General features: G+C 48.8%; 1 protein-coding gene across 1 annotated transcript in view; it reads right to left on the bottom strand.

Moving 5' to 3' along the window:
* Nucleotides 1-1,740: 1,740 nt before the first annotated feature.
* LOC311126570 (zinc finger homeobox protein 3-like) overlaps nucleotides 1,741-19,887 on the bottom strand; it is a gene marked incomplete at its 3' end in the record, with an annotated part of 70,558 nt that continues 52,411 nt past the window's right edge. Inside the window, exons 2-6 of the mRNA XM_084200562.1 lie at nucleotides 13,828-16,323; nucleotides 12,964-13,555; nucleotides 12,657-12,683; nucleotides 8,567-9,069; nucleotides 1,741-1,813 (exon numbers count right to left, since the gene is read on the bottom strand). Coding sequence (XP_084056688.1) covers nucleotides 1,741-1,813; nucleotides 8,567-9,069; nucleotides 12,657-12,683; nucleotides 12,964-13,555; nucleotides 13,828-16,287 — 3,655 coding nt within the window. The remainder of the gene's footprint in view (nucleotides 1,814-8,566; nucleotides 9,070-12,656; nucleotides 12,684-12,963; nucleotides 13,556-13,827; nucleotides 16,324-19,887) is intronic.

Raw genomic sequence — 19,887 nt, forward strand, 5'->3', positions numbered from 1 at the left:
TCTCTCTCTCTCTCTCTCTCTCTCTCTCTCTCTCTCTCTCTCTCTCTCTCTCTCTCTCTCTCTCTCTCTCTCTCGAGCTCGTTTAAAGTAGAGCACAGGTGGAAACAGAGACACCAGGAGGAAACGATAACATTTAGGAAAATTCTCTGTATTCTAATTGAATCTTTTTATTTCCTCTTACTCTTTTCTGTCTGAGAAAGTCTATTTGATTGCCTAAGAGTGCTTTGACCCCCCCTGTGCTGCCCCCTCCCCACCTCTGTCTCCTAAAATCAATACCGAGTCATTTCCATAAAGGAATTCAAACAGGATATTTTATTTTCTCTCCTTTCCTTTTTAAAAATGTCCTCTCTCCCTTTTATCCCTTCTTTGATACAAGAATAAAGGGCATGATGAGAAAACAAGGTGCGAAATGATTTTTCCAAGAGTGCCCCAATAAAAACCATATGACACCCTGGGCTGCACTGCTTAATTACAAAGGGATGAAATCTTTCGTCTACATCTGGAGAAAACATTGCCCCCATAACACTGATAGATTTACAGCTCCCAGTCCTAACACTGGACTCCAGCACACAGCAATTAGGCCAAACATACACCACTTGGATAGACAGCCATCGCCATGGGGGAGGGTGGGGTTGACTTTTTTAACCCCACACTATGGAACTAAGGCCTTGAGGATCTCCAGGTTAGGAGTTCAAATCTCCCCAGGAATAGTGTTTGAGCTATGGGGTTGGCTCGGTGAGTTCCCATCTTTAAAGAAAAAATGTCCATAGAGAGAATTGTCTAATGTTAGACTAGTTGAAAAATGTATGCACTCAATAACTGTAAGTCAATCTGGATAAAGAGCGTGACTAAAATGTAAAATGTAAATGTAGTTCTAAATATTAAAGGGATACTTCGGGATTTTGGCAATAAGCCCTTTATCTACTGCCCCAGAGTCAGATGAACTCATGGATAAAATGTTCATGTCTCTGCATCCAGTATGAAGTAAGTTAGAGGTAGTTTCGAGAGCCAATACTAACTAGCGTTAGCGCAATGACTGGAAGTCTATGGTATATACTAGCATGCTAGCAGTTACCAAAGTCTATGGCATCTACTAGCATGCTAGCAGTTACAATAGACTTCCAGTCATTGCACTAACGCTATTTAGCATTTGCGCTAAAACTAGTTAGCAACTTCCTTCAAACTGCAAGCAGAGAAATAAAAATGATATCCACGAGTTCATCTGACTCCGGGGAAGTAGATAAAGGGCTTCATTGCCAAAATCCTGAAGTATCCCTTTAATATAGCAAATACAATGCATACCACCAGCATTAGACTTAACCCATCAAATACCCATTTAAACTCACTAGTGGGGCATTACAAGGTAATGGGAGTGAAATTCAAACAGCTAGGTGCACATTTCCATTGGACTCTTGTTATTTATCTGTCCCCAGATTCTCCTCGGCAGCCCAAACCTAAACATATTGGGGTCCCTGTGTGCTCATCCTGATGCCTGAGATCCCCTCTCTGCCTACTCCCCCTCACCCCCCTGCCCGCCCCACAGCCCCACTGAATAGAGAGGCGAGTGGAGCAGTTTTGTGGCCCTGACCACTCGCAGGCCGTTAATCTGGTCGCTAAGCCACTGATGTATTGATGGTGGTGAGCCGGTAAGCCAGCCTGCCTCTCTCTCCATCCCTTTAGCTTAGGAGCCACACAGATCCAGAGGAGCTCCGGTCCAGGCCTCATCAAATCAGCGTTTACCTGCCCATCGACTGCACTTGCTCTCCTGGTCGACCTGGCTGCGGGCTGGCCAGCCAGATGGCCCCAGGAGAGACTGGAGAGGGGAGACCATGATAGACAGAGAGACACCATCCACCTGGCCTGTCATTTCACTGCGCTTTGACTAGCAAATACATGCAAAGTTAACACCAAATTATAGAGCCTGCTGATTAAATGTGGCTCTTATCTGGTCTTTTTTGAAGACAAGGAAGGGGATGCAATCTCGCTGTTATCTCTGGGATGGGAAATGGTGGGGGAGGGGGAGGCTGAGGGGGGCCAGAGATAGGACTATGGCTGATATGTCTGTAATATCATCTTTACAAGATTGAGGCTGGCAGTGGCTGAGTAAAACACTGATTAGACAATAGAGGAAGAGACCCTCTGGTCAGGTTCAGCACAGGAAGTTGATTCTGTAAGATGTAATTGCGCTCTCAATAATTCCTCCTCTCATCAAGTTAGAAAGTACAGCTCTCAGTCTTACGGTTGGTTCGTCATGACTAGGGGAGTAGAGGAGAAACACAGCCTTCAAAAGTGATGTTTGTTTGCTCTATTTTTATGGTGAAATCCTGTGTTTATCCTTTATAAGGTGTTTTATGAAACCCAGTTGAGTGAATAAATTAACCAGAGCATAAACAACAAACGTCTTGCCCCAAAGTAAAGAACGAGCAACTATAAAGAGAGAGAAGACTAAGGGGAGAATAGAGAAAGAGAGGAGGGAGGAGTATGAGGAGGGGTGGGGGTGTTGGGGGGTGCAGAAAGAGGATTTGGCTAGGGAGAATATTTAGTTTTCCAGCCTGGTTGGATTAAAGATATTTAACCTTAAGCAGAGCCCCATACAAGACCACCCACTGGCCTACAATCCGTATTGGTTTGTTTTGTGGGTGACGGGTATTTGCCTTGTTTATTAATTTTCAGGAGACAAAGAATGGAGAGGAATGGAAGGGGGGAGGAGAGAAAGAGACTGAAAAAAAGGAAAAGACGGGGAGAGTGAAAGAGAGAGGGATACGGGTGTGTGGGTGTGTGATAGGGGTGTCAGTAGGCCGTGTCTTTAGGTGGAAGGGAGGAGGGGGGGTGGGGGGGGTCTGTGTGTGTGTGTGGGGGGGGGGGGGGGGGGGGGGGGGAATAGACCTGTAGATCTAGGTCCTGCACTGACAGCACCAAACAAACCTAAAACTCTACTAACTCCCCCCTCTAGAATACACTGAGCTGCTCTAGTCCTCTCTCTGAGTCCTCCTCCTCCCCTAACCCTCCCCTTCAGCCGCCAATCCGCCTTTTCTGCTGATCAGGCAACAGATAATAGGATCAACGGCTTCCTTGCACACCGGCAGGAGCGTGCTCAGTTGCTCTTGTCCGGCTGCCCAAAGACAAAAACTAAAGTCAAAACAAACAACCATTAACACAATAACCAAGGAACTCCAACTCCCGACTGAACCAGAAACATAACATCCCACTCCTCTCCCCTCTGGCCCTCCCTCTGTGGGCCTACAGAGACATGACACAGTGCTGGACACGTCCCTATCTCTAACCAGGGCCCTGCTCCCCCTTCTTCCATCTAGCCATTCTATTAGTCAATCTAGGTAAACAGCTTGTGAAAAAGGCTCAAATAAAGCTGGGCCTACCCTGCTTGGGCGCCTCTCTCCCTCCCTCTCTCTCTGTGCTGGCCCTCGAAACACCCACGGAGGGGCAGATGCACTCCCAATCAGCAGCAGCAGTGCAGCAGCTGGTCCACGGGTCAGCGCCTGGCCTTCTCCGAGGTGGGAGCTGGAGGACTTGTGAAATTCCAACACACTGCCAAACACAGAGTCCTGAACACGCCCGCTCTGCTCTGATACCACACCCCTCACAGCCTGACTGACAGCCACTACAGCCAATCATAGACTGATCCTCTGAGCTCTATTCCTCAGAGAGAGCCCTGTGGTCCCACCCACCCTCTGGAGTGATTGGGTTCTGTTTAGGCAATGCAGCCCAGAGTTCACCACCCTGCAGGCAGGCTATCGACAGAGGGAGGTGGGAGGGGGAAGGGGGTTCTGGATCATTGCTATGTTGACTGAGGGAGTGTAAGGAGGCCCCACACACAATTTAAACACTTCCTCAGCTTTACATTACGCCGGCTACCACCCACTTGTACCGAGCTACACAATATCATATGACCTGCACTATGTACTAACGAATGTGATCTGTACAGCCGCGTGTAGCTATTCACCCTAGCCTCTGTAAAGGTGATTGCTGTAAAGGGGGAGCGTGTGCGTGCGTGTGTGTGTGTGTATAGGGGAATGGGCTGTCTCCCAGGATGTGCAGCGAGCGCTTTATTAGAGCGGTAGTACCAGTAAATCTGAGCTCTTCCTGGAACCGCTGCAACCTTTCCCACTGAGCACTATTACTGAACAATCACAGGCCAGCCATGATAATTAGCAGAGTATCTCTGTCTAAACGAGCCTCTCTCCGTCTCCCTCCCCCCCGCTCTCTCTCTCTCTCTCTCTCTCTCTCTCTCTCTCTCTCTGTCTCTCTGTCTGTCTCCCCCCTCCCCTCCTCTAACTGCTGTCTGGTGGTGGTGAGTGTCTGTCTGTCTCCTGACGGGGCTGAGGTTGGGCTGATCGGCTGGCAGATGAAAGGACCATGACGGATCGGATCCCAACAGCGATTAAATGCTCCCCCGTGACTTTAACTCCAAATTACTCTCTCCACTTTTATTTGATAATAAAAAACAATCCTTTCTGGAGCCGGCGAAACCATTACTTATTCGTTATGATGATGATGGTTTCCCCTCTCCTCTGATGGTCAGGAGGATTTGGAATCAATCCTGATAATTATGATCATTAATGGGGAGGTCAGTGTGTAGTCTGGGGCAGAGGAGCAGAGTACTTGTGCTGAGTAGGATCATCAGTAAAACACCTTAATGCATTTCCATGTAGCAGCTAATCCCTTCATTTACATTACACACGCTTTGCTCCTATTATACTTTTTTGATTATTTGCTCTCTGCAGAGCAAACATTTTCTTTCCTAACTGCTCAGTTATCCAGTTGGATCGCACTGGAGGGGAAAATAAGGAGAGAAGAGGCGTCCAAGAAACAGATGCTTTGCGCTGGTTAGTGGGCCAGGCTTGGGTCCCAGTCAGCACCGCGTTAGTCTTAGCAGCTAAGACTTGAGAACATATGATCTGTTCTGAAGGCCTGTTTTCAGGGGTAAGGGAGGCAGTCGCTGTGCACAGTCTGTGTGTGTGTGTGTGTGTCTGTGGGAGAGTTTGTACAGTTGTGTGTGTGTTTAATAGAGCGGGACCAGGACCGAGGGAGGGGTGTCGGGGCTTTCTTGGTTAAAGATTCCCAATGTGATAGTAACGGCACTTTCTTCCTCTCTTTCCACGGCCAAGCGGCATCTGGAGTGGATTTTGTGCGAGCAGACACCGAGGAACATGATTACATTCAGCTAACTGCGCTCTAAACTGATTATGCATGTGCCAAGCTAATGGACTACATTTGCAAGGGGAAAAATAACATCCAATCAATCTCAATTACCGCAGATCGCACCGGCCCCCGAGACAAGGAAGGTAGCCAGCTAGCCCCCCATGCTCCTCCCTTTTCCCCAAACTCCTGCCTGGAAGCAGAGGCCTGGCCGGCCCAGGCTCCACCCATCCTTACTGAGCAGAAGCAGAGGCTGAGGCAGAGTACAGCAGCTAAGGCCTGGGACTGGCAGGGAGCTGGCCGGCTACCAGCCTCCTTTCCCCTCCACTCTTACACATCCAGACAAGCACCTGAGGCCTGCTGGGAACGTCTAATAAACCTGTGTGAGTCTCTATCAGAGATGTTTGGAGCGATGTGTTACTACTACTACCGTAAGATAACTGTGAATAACTGTAAATCAGGAGTAGAAGTTGGGTTTCTCCAGGTCAGAGTGTCCCTAGGGAGAGTGGGAGAACTGAAGCTTCCAATAAAAGAGAGCTTAACTTTGGGGTGACCTGCATATTGTAGTGTAGGGCCATCTGCTTGCGCTTATGGGTGACCATCATGACATCACTACCGCAACTACAAAGTCGACAGTGAGTGGGGAGAAGTGAAGGGAAGGTGAAAGTTCATTTAAGAGCAGAGGGGTGTGTCAACTGCAGCCATAGTGGGGCTCCAGAGTGAGTGTCTCCAAACCCAGCACAAGGGAGTCAGGAAGAGGCTGCAGCATCACCCCCACTGTGTGGTGGTCCGTGCGGTGAGGATGCCTCGCTCAAGCTTTCTGTGGGCTTTCAGAACATTCCAATACGTGGGGTGGTGGGGGGGATATTTTTAGAAAGCCCTAATATGGGCCGCATACCACAGACTCTCAAATTATCCCATCCAGCTTAGCCCTCAGTTTAAACCTTCCTTTTTAATTCTAGTAATTACAGGCTCCAATTTATATGGATCCGTGCACACAAAGGGCCTGTTTAATGCAAACCAGTTTGATTTGGGTGAAGTGTCCCAAGGATCTCCCACATCTTACAGCCTGTTTATGCTGACTTTATGATTTATTTTCTCCCCAAAAAGGTTTAAAAAATGCTGCTATTCGCATCACATTTCTTTTGGGAGGAATAAATGATGTGACTTTCCTTTTTTCCTTTCTTCATCCTTGCATAATCTGCCAGACTGAGGCTGAGGCTGTGGCTGAGCTCAAGGGCCTGCTGTGCTGTCGGTTTCTGCCTGCCTGGCTGGCTGTCATTCGCTCTGCTCTACAAGGACTGTAAATCCAATACGTCACAAAGGCTGTGACATTGTCAAGTGGGGAGCCATCCCGTGCTGCAGTGAGCTAGGCCTCAGAACCATGTACTTATCATCCACTAATCACATTTGTGGGTCGTGAAATGCAGTAATAATTATTGTCAAGTTGTGAACATATTTTTTCGCCACTACACGTCTGGAGTGATGGGAGCTGCCTGCTAGTGAGGGCCAGCAGGGCTCTGTGATCCGGGGGTGAGAGCAGAGGTCATTCCTGGGCAGATACTTCCCTTTCTCTGGAGATCAATTGGCTTTAAGAAGTATGGAGCCATCTTAAGAGGCTTAAGTGGTGGAAAACGATCATGCTAGGATGTGTTGTACATATTTAATCCTCCCCAGTCGTATTACCACATACAGTATGTCAACTTTCTACAGTAAAGCAAAGTTAGGGGAAGGAAAAAAACAGTCTGTTCCTTTCACCGTTTTGGCACTTGGTAAAGTGGAAGGCAGACAGACAGACAATGTAATATAAACTCTTCACTCTCCTTTCAGACAAAACAGTATTTTCCACCTTAGGTGTGAGGAGAATATGCAGGATGCCAGGGTCCATCTATTTCGGTCAGGTGTGAGACAGTGCCACTGGCATGTGGGCAGAGTGCCTTGTCTGCCTCAGTGGCACAGAGAACAACCAGGGTAACCCCAGCCCTGCCCAGTGATAATGAACCCTGCCTGGGGCACTAGGAGGCCCCTCTCAGCCTCTCTGCCTCCACAGGCCAGGCCCAACATGTCCTACAGATTGTGTTACATATTTTAATCAGTGTGGTATTTGTAAATATCCTGGCTACGTGTCTGGGCATGAGCAGTGGAGACACTGCTCCAGTCCTGCTCCACTATAACCCTGCTCTCTGTCTCTCTCCAGTCCCAGATGCTGCTGGGATGGCGGCCGGGCCCCTACCCTACCCTGACCGAGCGTCAACAAGGCCTGCTCCCTCCGGCCCTCCTAATGGTCGACCTGGGAGCAGAGCCTCACACCTCCCCCTAAGTGTTAAAAAAACATTTATCTCCGTTACTGTAGGTTCTCTCACTACAAAGGCCTTGCAGACAGGAAACCTGCAATAAAAACATCAGCGGATCCCTGGAACCATTCATAAAGCAGGTCGCTTTCAATACAGTCAGGAGACAGGCTTTTGGAGAGGGTTTTCAATTGGTCTATTCTAGCCTAGCTTTTTACTGGGATTAAAAACACAATAATGTTTCCTCATTTTTCACCCTGTCCTAAATTACACTATTTGCCAAAAGCAGGTATACTGCTAAAAGACAGAAAATAAGAGTTATACTCGTATAAAACAAATATAGTTTGTATTTGTTATAGTTTGTTTTGCCCATTTACTTTCCAATAGCCTAACACTTGAGAATGGAGTGGAGTCTTTGTGTAAATAAGGGCACAGTGTGTTTGGGGACAGAGCAGTGTGATGAGCTACAGTTGTGTGGTTGTGTGAATGCTTGGGTGAACGGTTTGTGTTTGTTTACGTCTTAGTGTGTGTGCGTGAGTGTGTAAGCCGTCTATGTAGCCATGCCAGATTGGGTTAAACACAGACTGGCCCTAGTCTAGCCGCAGACATACAGGATAGGTGCCTAAGTGGAATCAGGCCTGTTAGATTTATGGCCATTTGTTCGGAGAGTGTTCATCCATTGGCTATTATGGAATGATTAGAGGAGAAGGTGAAGCTCCAAGTCCAGCAAAAATCAATACGGCTGTCGAGAACGATTCTGCCTTTCCCGCTCCGAGGAGTATTAACACCAAACCTCTGTCTCCTCACACTTCTTCATCTCTCTCCTAGTGATTTCACCCCTTATCCTCCTTACCCAGCTCCACCTGCCATGGTCTAGCCCCCCCACTCTTCTCTACGGGCGCTGTGAACAGAAGGGTTAGACAACAGGGCCATCATTCATGACTGGTGGAAGAGGCTAGTAGTGGAGCAGAATCCTAGCATCTGCAGTGGAGTTCTGTGGAGGAATGTAACGTTAGGAAGGAAGAAGAGAAGAGGGAGGAAAGGTGAAAGGTAGGGTGAAAGGTAGGGTGAAAGGTAGGGTGAAAGGTAGGGATGAGAGGGGAGGGTGAGGCACGTACCTTGTACAGCTTGAGGCTGGCCTCGTGGCGCGAGTTGATGGTGTGCATGCGCAGCTTCTCCAGGCTGTTAGTGTAGTAGTCGCAGGCGTTGCACTTCAGGTGCACCGGGTTGCCGATGGCCACGCATTTCAGGCGCCACTCGTTGCCCTTGCCCCCCTCCTTGATGTGGGCCACCAGCTGGTACTTCTGCACATGCTTGTCGGTTTTGCAGTGCAGCTGGAAGTTGGCCTTCAGCTGGGTGGTGTATCGGCACAGCTTGCACTGGTGCGAGTCGCCTACCACGGCACGCCACTCCTCCTCGGGCAGGCTGCGCTCAGCACCCATGTGCATACCCAGCACGTCCAGGTTGTCGGTGGTGAAGCGGTTGCACACGGCACACTGGAACAGTTTGAGGGAGGGGTCACTGGTCTGAGACAAGCTCTCCCCCAGGGTCATTAGCTCCTCAGACACCAACTGACCACCAATGCCACCCAGCCGCACGTCCATGGGGATCTCCCCACCTACTGAGCACCAGGGATGGAGAGAGAAAGAGGGAGAGGAGGGAAGAGAGAAATTGCGAGAGAGAAAGAGAGAGAGAGAGAGAGAGAGAGAGAGAGAGAGAGAGAGAGAGAGAGAGAGAGAGAGAGAGAGAGAGAGAGAGAGAGAGAGAGAGAGAGAGAGAGAGAGAGGAGAAAGTGCTTAGTTGGTTACACGCACACGGTCAATTGGTTATTTTCAAATTTCACAAGCTCTAAATTCTAAGTACAGCTTTCAGGGATTATTCCTATCTAGCCATCAATCTATTTCACTTTGTGTTACATGTACTTTTCTGGACATAAGGATTTATTTAGAGTTTCTTAGAGGGGGTGGAGGCATGGGGTTTTCCAAAGGGGCTCTCAGTTCTTTGAGCCTCCCTCAGCATGGAAAATGTCCTAGGAAAAGTGAAAGGTGTACGGTTAAACTTTCAACAAAGAGCCATGTTTGTCTCTGCAGTCAAAGTGGATTTGCTCTCTAGTTCCAATACCCCTCGGAGGATAATGTGCATGTGTGTATTTATGTACCTAATTTTATTAAATCAAGATTATCCTTCCTTTGAGCCGAGAGAAAGAAAGCCTGGACTTTTTCACAGGGAGCAGAAACGTTGCACCGCCAGAGTAAGGATTTACACGTAGTCCTGTTTGGACTGGTGCACTTTCATGGCCCGGCACTAAATCAACTCCAGAGGCCGTGAGCTCCGCAGAAAAAGAAAGTTATTCTATCATTACAAGAGAACTAAAGAGTTCCCAAGCATACATTACTGTAAATCAAATCCAGTGCCCTTGTTCACAAAATAATAATAAAATAAAATCATTTTTCTGTTTGGATTCTCCTGCCTCTTTCGACTCCGCATAGCTGCTAAATCGATACAGACACCTACCAGATTAATCCTACTCGGTACTGAGCGAAGGAGGGGGGAAGTAAAAAAACAACGCACGCATCCAGATCCAACAACAGAAACAACCATATCTACAGTCTGAGGAGGAGGAGGAGGAGGAGGAGGGAAAAAACAAAAGGCGGTAAAAATGAGGTAAGAGTGGCTGGGGAGTTTTTGCTTGCTGATCTTTAATCTATCACTGCCCAGACTGAGCTCACTGGCTGACCCCGCCTGGCTTTACACTAAATTAATTCCAGCAGCCCCTTTTTATTTATTGCTGCAGTATGCAGCCTGCTCTCGGACTTTTCTCCATTACCTGAGTTTTTATAGCCGGGAGAGGGCCTCTGTGAAGCCCTCTGAAATCACTCACAGATCCACCTCTCCAGCCATGGCCCCCCTTCTCTCTTTCTCTCTCCCAGTCCCCTCACTAGTTACTACCCCTATCTCTATCTCTTTCTCTCCTTTCCTCATCTTTATTCTCTCATTCCTGTGTGGCTCTCCCATTATTTTCCACTGTAGACTCCATGGTCCGACATAGACACAGTGATTACCTCTGCCTTCATGGCTGTGTGAGAATAGGTTCAGTCTGCGGTACCTACATGTGTTTTAGATGTAAGCAGGCCTCTGTTAAATATAACCTATAATATTTTGACTGAGACGTTGTCAGTCCGTATCAATGTTTAGGGAAAGGGAGGCAGGACGCCGTGGAAATATTTTACCTTTCAAATAACATTAAAAGGCTTGAGATAAACACACATGGGAAATCTTGGAAACTCTATTCTTTGACATAAGCAGAGTCCAAGTCCAGGCTGTAACTATATTAACGCGTCTCTACAGGGCTTGGTGGAACTTCCAAAAGATTAGTGGTGGACTGGCTTTGCTGGATTTTCAGAGAGCTCTACCTAGATGCTGCAGCATTCAGGCAGTATATTGGCCAACAAAGTAGAGCACACAATAGCTAAGGCCCAAATGCACTCCCCCTCCCTCTCTCCCCCTCGTTCTCTCCCCCCTCGCTCTGTATCTGCAGCAGCTCAGTCCTGGGGATAAGGATTACCAAGAGGGTGAGATCATGTGAGGTCAGGATTTGTCATCTCCCTTTCTGTCTGACAATGTCCTCAAAAGTCCCAAATACACAGTGGAAAAGAGGAGAAAAGGGAGGGAGGTACAGACGGATACTCTCTGTCCTTGAGCTGCACAGGCAGAGTTATGATGGCAGAGTTGTATGTGTGTGATGGAGTGTATCAGTGTGTACAGTCAATCAAAATGTGTGTGGCTGGGGATGACACCGTGGTCGTTTTAGGGCTGAGAGTGATGCCTCGTCATTCCTCCCTGTAACATACTTATTAAACGTTCCCTCACAGGAAAATGAACCAGATGGCAAGAGAGGGGATAGAAAATTAGTCACAGCAATCAATTCTTGTTCGTGTCTTTGAACCGGCGACAGTTGGAGACAAGTCTGTACAAACTGTGGGGTTGTAACTGGCACGCCAAACACTCAGCTATTCCACTGAATTACCCATGCTGGGCCCTCTACTCCTCCCTTCTTTGACCAAGATACAATTTATTGCTGCAATTACAACGTTGGGGGAAAAAAGAGAGCTCCAGTGGCGGAGTTCAGTGGCAGTTTGGAAATAATGACATGAAAACGCTGATGTTCAGAGGAGTGGAGGCCTGGAGCACATGGGCGAACAAGAGGAAGGCTCACTGAGCTGCTCGCTAGTTCTCTCTCTCTTCCTCTCTCTCTCTCCCTCCCTCTCTCACACCGTCTATTGTGAGGAAAACAAGGTATCACAGGGGGACTTTCCCAGTCAGTGTGACCCATATAGAGTGACATTGACTGGAAATGTAAATTAAACTCCTGCGTGTGTTATGAAGAGAAGTGTGGATGTGGATGTGTGGATTTGGGGAGCATATTTGAGGCCATATAGGAGCTTTCAGATAAGTTTTACCTACACCGATTAATATCTGATGCAGACAAAAAAGCCCTCATAACTCTAATGGCTAGGGTCGTTTTTTAACCCACCTGTAACAGGTTCAGCTTTCTCTAAAATCAACACAAAAAGTCCCTAACTCAAGCTCCACCAATACCTCCACTAGCCTTGGGTCTAAAGGTCCACTCTTCTCAGCCGAGCTGGAGTGAAACACTGTCCTAATACCAAGGCCACCGTCTGGAGAGTATGCTCTCTTTTACTGGGATGATATCGATTCAGCTCCAACTAGACAAAACATGGCATGGAAGTCATGGGCCCTGGCACATTGGTGAGAGAGAAACTGTCATATAACAACTAACAAGTCGTCTTTTACACTAAGATAGAAAGGGGGGATTGTTGTGGGTTAGGTCCCCCCTCTAGAAATCTTCTGTTTTATACATTGCCATTATTTCACCTTCTCCCTTTTCTCTCAATAGTGCTGTTTGCTTGGAAAGAGGGCGAATGATGTTAAGTTCAGTAGGGCAGGTGTACCTCAGGGCAACAGAAACAGAAAGAAAGAGAGAGCTGCCAACATGAAAGATAGGATTGTGTGTATACAGTGTGTGTGAGAGTGAGGAAGGGAGGGCTAATGTGTTCCCTGGTTAACCCTTTGCCTGCATGTTGGTTCAGAGAAAAGGCTGCTCTGCTGTTTCTCATGGGGATTTTTTATATTCTATATTCATCACTAAAACTATAAATCATTGAATGTAAATATAAAACTACTTACCATTTATACATTCATTTACTGGCCACGCTACACACATTCAGTAAATAAATGAACACAATTAGCCTATGTCTAAATGGGTTAAAAAGTGAAGCATTTCTTTTTTTAAATGAAAGCTGAATACTGTTTATAACTGTGTGTTTCATGTTTAAAAATAAATAGCTGGCAGCAGTGAGAGTGATCCCACCCCTTGTGAACTCGTACTGAACTGCAGTCTGCTTTCTCTGTGGTGACCTTAGGCAGTACTGAGGGAAGAGCCAGAATGGCTCCCACTGCTCCACTGTTGCAGAGGCGGACTGAGGGAGCTCACCTAGTTGGGGGGCCAGGGCGGCCATGTTGGGGTCCAGGTGGAAGCCTCCCAGTAGGAACTGGGCCTCAGCTCCAGCCGGGTCCATCTTGAGGCCAGGGGGCAGGCTCATGTTCTGGGTCAGGTAGTACTGGTAGAGCTCAGCCTCGGAGGGAGAGGGCATGGCCCCCAGGCCCAGCCGACCATGCTGCATCTGGGTCACGTTCTGCTGCAGCAGCATCATGTTGTGCATGTGCTTCTCGCTGGTCATGTGGATGCGCAGGTTCCGCGCCACGTTGGTTTCGTAGTCGCACACCTCGCAGCGCCACGTGGGCTTGCTTTTTGGCTTGGTGGGCGAGGGGGAACCGCAGGGCCCCGCCATGTGGGTGGAGGACTGGGTGGGGTGGTGGTGGTGGTGGGGCGGATGGTGGGTGCTGGCCTGGGTCACAGAGGGCACGGTCACCACTCCTACCCCTCCAGGGTGCTGGCCAAACACCTGCTGCTCGGCAGAGGGGATGGAGCCCCCGTTCTGCAGGGTCTGCATGTTGTTCAGGTGCTTGTCCGACTGCATGTGGATGCTCAGGTTGCCCTTGGTGGTGGTCGAGTAGTTACACACCTAGAAAATAGAGAGAAGATGTTCATTTTTGCTCATGTTGTAAAGTGGAAATCTTTGTTGTCTCTAACCTATAGTCCATGAAATATAAATCATATCATGACATGTTGATTGATATGTAATATCAGTCAACATGTCAACATATCAACATATTTCACATTGTGCTAAAGTTCTATTCAAAGTCCTACCACCTGTCAGTATACTAGTCATTAGGCTGAGGTCAGTACTTCAACTGACTAGGTTGGATCTTCAACTGACTAGGTTGAAGTACTGACCTCGCAGCGGAAGGGCTTGTATCCGCAGGTGTAGCTCTCTCCTCGGGCCAGACGCGGGTGGCTCTGGCCACTGCTGCAGTACACACAGGAGCCACCGGAGTCTGGGTGCTTCTCCTTCATGTGGGCCTCCAGGGTCTGCTGGTACTTGTAATGCCAGTTGCACTTGGGACACTTGAGTGTCTTGCACGAGTTGCGCGAGTGCATCATGGTCATGTGTCCGCCCAGGGACCGCGAGGAGCCCAGGACGGTGTCGCATTTGGGGCATTCCACCCCACTTCCTCCAGGCCCGTGGTTCTGAGGGCACTCACCGCCGCCGCCCATGTCACAGGACCCCCCTGGGTGGGGGTGTGAGTGAGAGTGGGCGTGGGCTGAGGGGTGGAGGTGGTGGTGGTGATGGTGCAGGTGGTGATGGTGCAGAAGAGCGCCGCTGTCCTCCTCTCCCTCTGCTGGGCAATCATTTGGTTCAGGAGCTGTGGCACTATCTCGATTGGCACTTTCGTCGGCGGCGGGGTTGGAGGCCAGAGGTGAGGAGGTGCCCGCGGCGTCGTCCTCGCTCCCTCTGCTGGCGGCAGCCGCCATCGCCATTGGGACAGTGGGCCCCTGGCAGTTAAAGCTCAGAGGGAGCTCCGAGGTCCTCCCCCCACCGTCTGCCGCTGAGCCCTCATCCCTGACAGAGGAAGAGGAAGTGGAAGCTGGGGCTTTGCTGTTGAGCGTGGGGCTGGCTGCAGAGGGGCAGGCAGAAGGCTGGAGAGCGCTACTAGGCATTAATAAAGGAGATTTGGAAATGCTTTGGTTTGAGACAGCCGGTTCCCCCACTTCTCCGCCGCCACTGCTACTGTTACCAACACAGGCCAGCGCAGTTCCTTCTTCCTCCACCTCGTCTTCCTCTTCCTCTAATAACAGTTCTTCCTCTTCCTCCGAGCCCCCCACCTGGCTAGCCAAGCGTACCTTGCCTTCTCGCCCCTCCTTGTCCCTGTGCTCTCCCCTGCGGATCCCCTCTTTCCCAGCAGGCCCCTCTGTTCTCCCTCCCTGCTTGGGCAGGGCGTTGGAGTCTTTGGCAGGGCCTGGGGTTGAGGTAAGAGCAGGTGCTTTGGGGTTGCCCAGCCCCCCCAGAGAGAGGAGGGAGCCTTGCTGCTGCTGGAGGCCGGAGGAGTCAGAGTCTTTGTTCAGGAGGGCCTCGCTGCCCCCACTGCTGCTCCCTGCCTCCAGGTGGACCCCACTAAACGTGCCATAGAAGCTCTGGCCAGAGTTCATGGGGACCATGGTGGGGGGCGCCGGCACAGGACAGCTCTTGTTTTTTGGTTCCAGGAAGCTGATGAGGGGCTCTTTGTCCTTCCCGATGCCCTGGATGATGGCAGACGCCTTATTGTCCCCCAGCAGCCGCCTCTCGTCCTCACACAGCGTCATGCGGTGGTCGTGGACGGCATGAGTGGCGAAAGAGCGCGGGTAGCCGAAGGACAGCTTGCAGAGAAAACACATGAGGATGGGCTTTCCCTTGCCATAGAGGGCCAGCCCATCAAATTTGGAGAAATCCACGTTGTTGGGAACATCTTTGGATACGCAGGACTTCTTGGCAGACCCGTCGCTGTTCAGGTAATCCTTGTTGCTTTTGTGCCGCACATCGAAGACGCGGAAACTGTGCAGGACAGGACTGAGGCCTGCCAGGGTTGAGGTATTGGGGAAACCTTGGTCTGAGGAACCGAACCACTTCCCGAACGACGAGGCTATGTGGAACGTGTTGATGATCTGAGGGTACACCGAGGATGAGGTCCCAGCAGGTTCCCCCGGCTTCCCCGCCACGGGGAGAGAGTTTGTGGGGAGCAAGCCGGGCACCGCACCCCCTCCGCTTTGGATCAGCTGGCTGAGGCTCTCAACAATGTAGGCCGAGCCGTCCGGCTGGTAGACTATCTCTCCAGCCAGGTTCTCCACATCACTGCTCTCCTCTTCTTCCTCCTCCTCTCCTTCCTCACTCCCGCTCTCCGCCACACCCCTTCGTTGGTTGGGCTGCTGGCGTAGGAGCGTGGGCATGCCCCCTCCTCCAGGAGCTATGGGTACTCCGGGGAAGGGCTGCAGACTTGGGAAACAGCTGTCGATCTCCATCTCATCCAAGTCCTCCAATTCTTCTTCTTCCTCTCCGCAGCTCACTCCCTCCTGCTCCTCGTTGAGTTCCTCTCTTCTGGGGTGCAGCTGGCCTGAGGCGGAGCTGTTGCTGTGGGCCAGGGGTGGGGTCCGGGTGGGATGCTGCTGCTGCTGCTGTGGCTCTCTCACAGAGGGGTAGGGTACCGAGAGAGACAGGGGCTCCAGGGAAGAGGGCTGGCTGCTGGGAGGGACCTGCGAGTTAGAGTGATCGTTCCAGGTCTGCGGAGGGTGCTGCTGCTGCTGCTGCTGTTGCTGGGAGGTGGTGGAGGAGCCGAGCCCATCGTCTGTCCCAGAAACCACGGGAGACTCACAGCTGTCCATGCTGATGCCTACATGAGGCGTTCATCGCATCCAGGCCTGAAGACACAGAGAGAGAAGAGAGAGAGAAAGATTGGTTAGAGACCCTAATGGTAATGCATATATGAAAGGACCATGGTTATCAACAAGGACACATACACATATGCACTCTCTCTCCCTGAGCTTGTAAGAACTCCTTTCATAAACATAACCCATAGCATTGTTCTCATCCTAAGTACTTCCATATTTTCCCCTCGCCTAATGCTTTCTTAACGCAAGGGGGGATTAAAAGCACCTTCATCAAATCACCATCTATCTATAGAACCCAGGTGAGAAGAACACATTTAATGTATAGTGCATCGGGTGAGAGCCAAAAGTGTGAGATCTAATTAGGTAAATGACAGAGTACTCATTATGCTAGATTAGGTACTTAAACACAATACCTGAGACAAGCACTAATAAGTCGTCCCACGATTCATCTTCCTGCCATATCAGGAAGTTACCATCTTTTATCTTCACCTTCCAAACAACACCCCTAATCTTACATTCTCCAAATCCTACATCAGTTTTTAATTAACTTCCAGTCAGAAAGAGGGAGAAACAGGCCTAACTTAATGGATAAAATAGATTCAATGTGCGATAATTAGACACCGACACAGAGAAACCACCCATCAGCACATGATACATTTACATAACTAGAGAAGAAGTGAAGGGTACTGCTGATAACTTCACAGCCATTTTACAGCCCTCTCCCTTTCTACTGAAATAAGAGAAATCATGCATAGAAAAACACAGCTAGACACATCACCCACTCCTCTCTCGTTGAGTGCACACCATGCAGTATGCAACGCAGGTAATTACTTGAAACCTCGCATACACACACACACTGGAAGAGGATGAGAGGGAAAAGCAATGTATTCAGTGAAGCCCAAAATACACCAGCTGGGTTGGGACTGAAATGCAGCTGTGTTTAGATCTGGCATCCACCTCCTCGGTCAGCCTGGCTTCAAACACAGCCATCCTCTGCCTCTGAAATAATAAATTGGGCTGTGCTTTCAGGAGCTGGCCATGCCCCGAGCACCAGTGGCCCAGCAATATAAAGACCACAATTTAGAGTTGCGAGGAGATAAAATGATATCGCGAGATACTGCTGAGCTAATAATTGTATTAAAGGGATGCAGGCAGCATTGATTAAAGGGGGGCGACCGGGCTGAAACCAATAACTCTGGCCTGCCCTTTAACCCAGCCAGTACTGAATATTACATGAGCAAAGTTTCCCGGCACCATGCTCAGCCCAGCCGCCATGTCCCGGCTGATTAGCACATTCGCTGCCGCCACTTGATTTATTTACTTATTTACTTAGAGATGCAAATTCTAGCTGTGATCAGACAGTGTGTCTCTCCCCCCACCCCCTACCATATTAACTAGAGAGGGCTGGCCCACACTGGAGAGATTGATCATGTCTGCCTCGCTCTTCATGAATGTCTGATAGAAAATACCCCCACCCCACTCCACCCTATATGCACTTATGCTACTCAAACAATGGGCTGAGTCTTTTAGCATGCACCTTTGCATTTTGACTGCATTTTGCTAATTATGACTGTCTGCCCTGACTGGAGGAGTGAATTCTAATCAGGTGTAATTAATGCACATAATTGGTTTGATAAGAAATTGGTTTAACTGCATTATCTGAGCGTAATGAAGGCAAGGCGGGGAGTAGTAGTTGCAGGATCTTCCACTGAAAACAGTGAAGGTAGGCAGCCATTTTGTGTCAGGCCAAGTCCACTTGCTTTTATTGTTTATACTCTACACAGACAGAGCCACCCTGATGACCTCTCTGTTGGTTTGCATACGGAATGAAAGATAGTAGGCTTATTAAGAGGATTACTTGAGCCAGACAGACATGATTTGTAGCTGACTGCCATATTGAGTGAGAGGATAGTAACCAGGCCAGTCTGCATTCACTACCTGCTCCATTAATAAGAGAAAGCTAGGCGCTCTGCAGACATTTCACCCAAATGGACTGAGGTAGACGACACGACAGCGAATGAAAACAAATATTTAAAAAATCCATGCCTTATAAAATAAATAAAATAACTAATTCATTCATTAAACAAACGACATCTGGATCATATTTTGCAGCTAACTAGAAAAAATGAAAAACTTTCCAGTGGGTGATTTGTCTAATGAGAAGAAGTATCAATGAGACGAGCACCTATCCTGTCTGAACAAGGATCTCCTTCACACCTTTTCCTGTAATCTGTTGTTCCATCAGCCCCTCCTCCAGATTCCACTGCCTGTCCTGACCATGCCCCGAACACAGTGCCCACATCACTGCCTGCTACGTGGGGCGGCTAGCTAGCCCACAGAGGGGTGGGGTGGAAAAACACACAGTACACCAGCATAAACTCCTACTCTACATCCCTCATTCACTACATTTATCCAGTCCTTTGTCCAACATCCCTCTATGGATCTCTGAGTCTAAACAGAGGTGCTAGCATGTAGCTACTGTATAACTGTACGTGTGTGCACTATGCATCTATTAGCATCACGTCCTTGTAATGTGTCTATAGCAATTAGAGTGGGAGAGGAGAGGAGGATGACCCCTGGCCAGTAATGGAGGCTGAGCCGTGGCCTGAGCCAGCTCAGCGTGTCCACTGCTTACTAGAAAACAGGATTGCTCTTTAAAATCAAGATGGTCTAATTCAATAACCTGTGGTGGTTACTGATGTGCAATGGGATTGTCTGGAGTCGGAGAGTCGCAGATGGGCCGGCTGATACAAAGCTATCTCCCTGTTTGTCTTTAGGAGGTCTGCTCGCTAAGCGACACCTGTTCAGAACAGGAAAAGGCTGAATCTTTCAAAGGCACTAAATGAGGGAGATGGACAGACGTGCTGGAAGTATGGGGCAAAGTGTCTCTGTGCTGTAATAACCAAACATTAAAAGGATGAATCATGCCAGTAAAGGTAGTAATGCCTGCAGTATGTTAACATTAACACCCAAGGTTAAGTACTATACTATGCAAATGACTTGGACCTCTCCTTTGCATATTGGTATCTGAGGTGCTGCTAAAGATTCCTGCCATGGCCTGTGCTTTCCCCCCCCCTTTCAATTTCAATTAAATTCAATTTAAGGGCTGTATTGGCATGGGAAACACATGTTAACATTGGCAAAGCAAGTGAAATAGATAATAAACAAAAGTGAAATAAACAATAAGAATTAACAGTAAACATTATACTCACAAAAGTTCCAAAAGAATAAAGACATTTCAAATGTCATATTATGTCTACATTCAGTGTTGTCATGATGTGCAAATAGTTCAAGTACAAAAAGGAAAATAAATAACCATAAATATAGGTTGTATTTACAATGGTGTTTGTTCTTCACTGGTTGCCCTTTTCTTTTGGCAACAGGTCACAAATCTTGCTGCTGTGATGGCACACTGTGGTATTTCAATTCTTTGTGGATCTGTGTAATCTGAGGGAAATATGTGTCTCTAATATGGTCATACATTCGGCAGGAGGTTAGGAAGTGCAGCTCAGTTTCCACCTCATTTTGTGGGCATTGTGCACAGAGCCTGTCTTCTCTTGAGAGCCAGGTCTGCCTACGGCGGCCTTTCTCAAT

This window comes from Coregonus lavaretus (genome assembly GCF_964263955.1).
Source record: "Coregonus lavaretus genome assembly, contig: HAP1_SCAFFOLD_495, whole genome shotgun sequence".
Taxonomy (NCBI): Eukaryota; Metazoa; Chordata; class Actinopteri; order Salmoniformes; family Salmonidae; genus Coregonus; species Coregonus lavaretus.